The sequence below is a fragment of the Penaeus monodon genome, chromosome 14 (genome assembly GCF_015228065.2).
Source record: "Penaeus monodon isolate SGIC_2016 chromosome 14, NSTDA_Pmon_1, whole genome shotgun sequence".
Taxonomy (NCBI): domain Eukaryota; kingdom Metazoa; phylum Arthropoda; class Malacostraca; order Decapoda; family Penaeidae; genus Penaeus; species Penaeus monodon.
Genome location: NC_051399.1, coordinates 6,804,015 through 6,806,514, shown reverse-complemented (window position 1 = coordinate 6,806,514; position 2,500 = coordinate 6,804,015). Strand labels below are relative to the sequence as shown.

The following is a 2,500-nucleotide window of genomic DNA, read 5'->3' as shown; positions in this document are numbered from 1 at the left end:
TGGGGGCGAGTTGTTCGCTATTCGTTGACGTGTTGAGTTTCGTCAGCACTTCGTTGTTAGAGGATGAATCACTCATGAATGACCTCGATACGGTGGTGGATGGGGAGTTGATAGTGAACGTCGACGATAGTGAGCGTAGACTATTGTAAATGTAGACGATAGTGAGTGTTCTTGGTCGGCGGTCGTGGCAGGCAGCTGGGTGCGGAGCCGAGTTGCGCCAGCCCACCACCCGCCGCTGCCGCCGCCGCCGCCGCCGCCGCCGCGCCCACCAAGGATAGCTCGGCCGCCAGTCGCTCCCACCACGCGTCCCAATGCTTGTGTTTCAGCTGGAGTCTTGGTTCCCTTTCTTTTAGTTTTAGTTTTAGTTTAAATTTTTGCAACGTGGCTGTAGCAAGGTAGGGAATAGAGCCGCCGTAGGAATGGCAAGCTGGTACGCAGGGCTAGACGTGAACGCAGTGATATGGAACATGGAAGCGAAGTCGAAGTCGTGGCTCGGCCGCTCATACGAACGCGGTGGCAGCCCGCCCTCTTTACCTACTTCCCTCTCGGGCGAGCAGCGCTGCGTTCACCTCGCTTTTTGTTTATTATATAAATTGCTGCCTTTTTGCTATTATTGCGAGGGTACTCTGTACATTTACTCATTTATAAGCTCACGGAAAGATAGCATGAATGAATTTTGCGCGTGACGTCATTATCTCCTTGAACGAGCAGTGATCTGTTTGATAAAGACCTTAATTCACAATCTTTGCATTTTACTTTTTCAGAGTCGGAATAGTTTTCATCCTTAGAAGGTTTACGATTATGCTAGCTGTAAATGGTTCTGTTAGAATAAGCCAAGTTTAATTATTTCCATTAATTCATAATCATGTATGCATTCTGTGTGGCAAGTCCTAACTTCCTTCTTGCATCTTGCAGGGGCACTTGACAATGGGGCTTCCTCGAGCGAGCGGCAAGCGGCGGTGGTCAGGTGACGGCAACGCTGACGAAGTACCGACCAAGGTGATCTGCACGTCACCGCCCCACGCCCTCTGTGCCGAGGACGTGTTACACCACCCCGCCCTCACCCACGCCCACGCTTCTACGCCCGCCATTGAGTGCGAGCTAACCACGCCCGTGGATTCTTCAGACGCCTCGGAGGCGTCCACCCGACTGCCCGAGGAGGAACAGGACTCCTCCTCGTCGTCGTCGTCGTCGTCGTCCGCCCCGACAGCCGCGGCCGCCCTCCAGCACACTCAGGACGACGTCGCCTTCACCGAGTCCGAGGACGACTCCATGGATGAGCACGAAGACTTTATTGATGACGAGGAGGACAAAGACTCTGGGTTCATTGATAGTAATTCTATAGACAATTCCTCTGATGATGAAGTGGAAAGTAGAGTGATATCAGACTTACCAGTGTCGACATCATTGTCATCCCTCTCTCCCTCATCCTCCAGCCTCACCACCGTCACCGCCTCGTCCGCCGCCACCACCACCACCACATCCATCCCTCACGTCTCCTCATCTCTTCAGCTCTCCCTCTCGAGAGTCTTGCCATCCTCCTCCTCCTCCTCCTCCTCCTCCTCCTCCTCCTCCTCCTCCTCCTCCTCCTCCTCCTCCACCTCCACCACTACCACCACCACCACCAATTCCGTCACAAGCAGCACCTCCCCAGCCCTCTCATCTCCGCACGTCCTCCTCCCGCCCACCTCGCCCTCACCCTCATCCTCACCCGCCTCTCCCACCACCACCACCACCGCCACCACCATCTTCACTCCCTCCACATCCCCGGATTCCTTGGTGTCCAACCAGACCACGTGCAGCACCACCACCACCACGAGTGTGTGCAGCAGTGGCGCGGGCGGCGGCGAGGAGCGCCTGGCGGCCACTCTGGTGAGTGACGGCAGCGTCACCACCGTCACTGCCGCTCAGACGGGCACGGTCGTGACGAGTGCCTATCAGGGCGCCCTCACCTCTCCTGCCTACGACCCGCACTCGTACCCATACCCGCCGGAGTCGTACCCGGCCCGACCCTCGACGCCGGCATGGGGCAGCTGCAATTTCTACGACGGTTCTCAGCCTCATACCAATAAGTACATGGAGATTTCGCCGAGCAAAGCAGGGGGCGCCAACCAGTCCATTCAGTGTGACGAAAACGGCAAGTCGTACCTGGAACTGGGCAGCGCCTCCCCCTACACCCACACGTACTCGAATGAGTGCGGCAACTACACGACGTCGCCCTCGAGCTACCCGTCGCAAACCTACAATCAGACGTACACGAGCTCCAGCACGTACGGCCAGCCCGGCGCCTATTACAACGCCAGGCAGAGCTACAGCCCGAGCCCGTATGTGTACCCAGGCGGCGACGGCTATGCCGGCTTCGACGGCGAGGCCGGCTGTGGCTATGGGTATGGTGTCAGCGGCTACGGAGGGGCACGGGGCACGCTGCCCCCTGCGCGCGGGCCCCAGCGGTGCATGTCCCCGTACTGCGACCCCACGCGGGGAACAGCGAAGCCTTCCT

General features: G+C 58.0%; 1 protein-coding gene across 1 annotated transcript in view; it reads left to right on the top strand.

Annotated features, from left to right (window-relative positions):
- LOC119580825 (mucin-5AC-like) overlaps positions 1–2,500 on the top strand; it is a 21,603-nt gene that overhangs the window by 17,673 nt on the left and 1,430 nt on the right. Inside the window, exon 2 of the mRNA XM_037928973.1 lies at positions 916–2,500. This exon is cut by the window's right edge and continues 1,430 nt beyond it. Within this exon, the coding sequence (XP_037784901.1) occupies positions 916–2,500 (1,585 nt within the window). The remainder of the gene's footprint in view (positions 1–915) is intronic.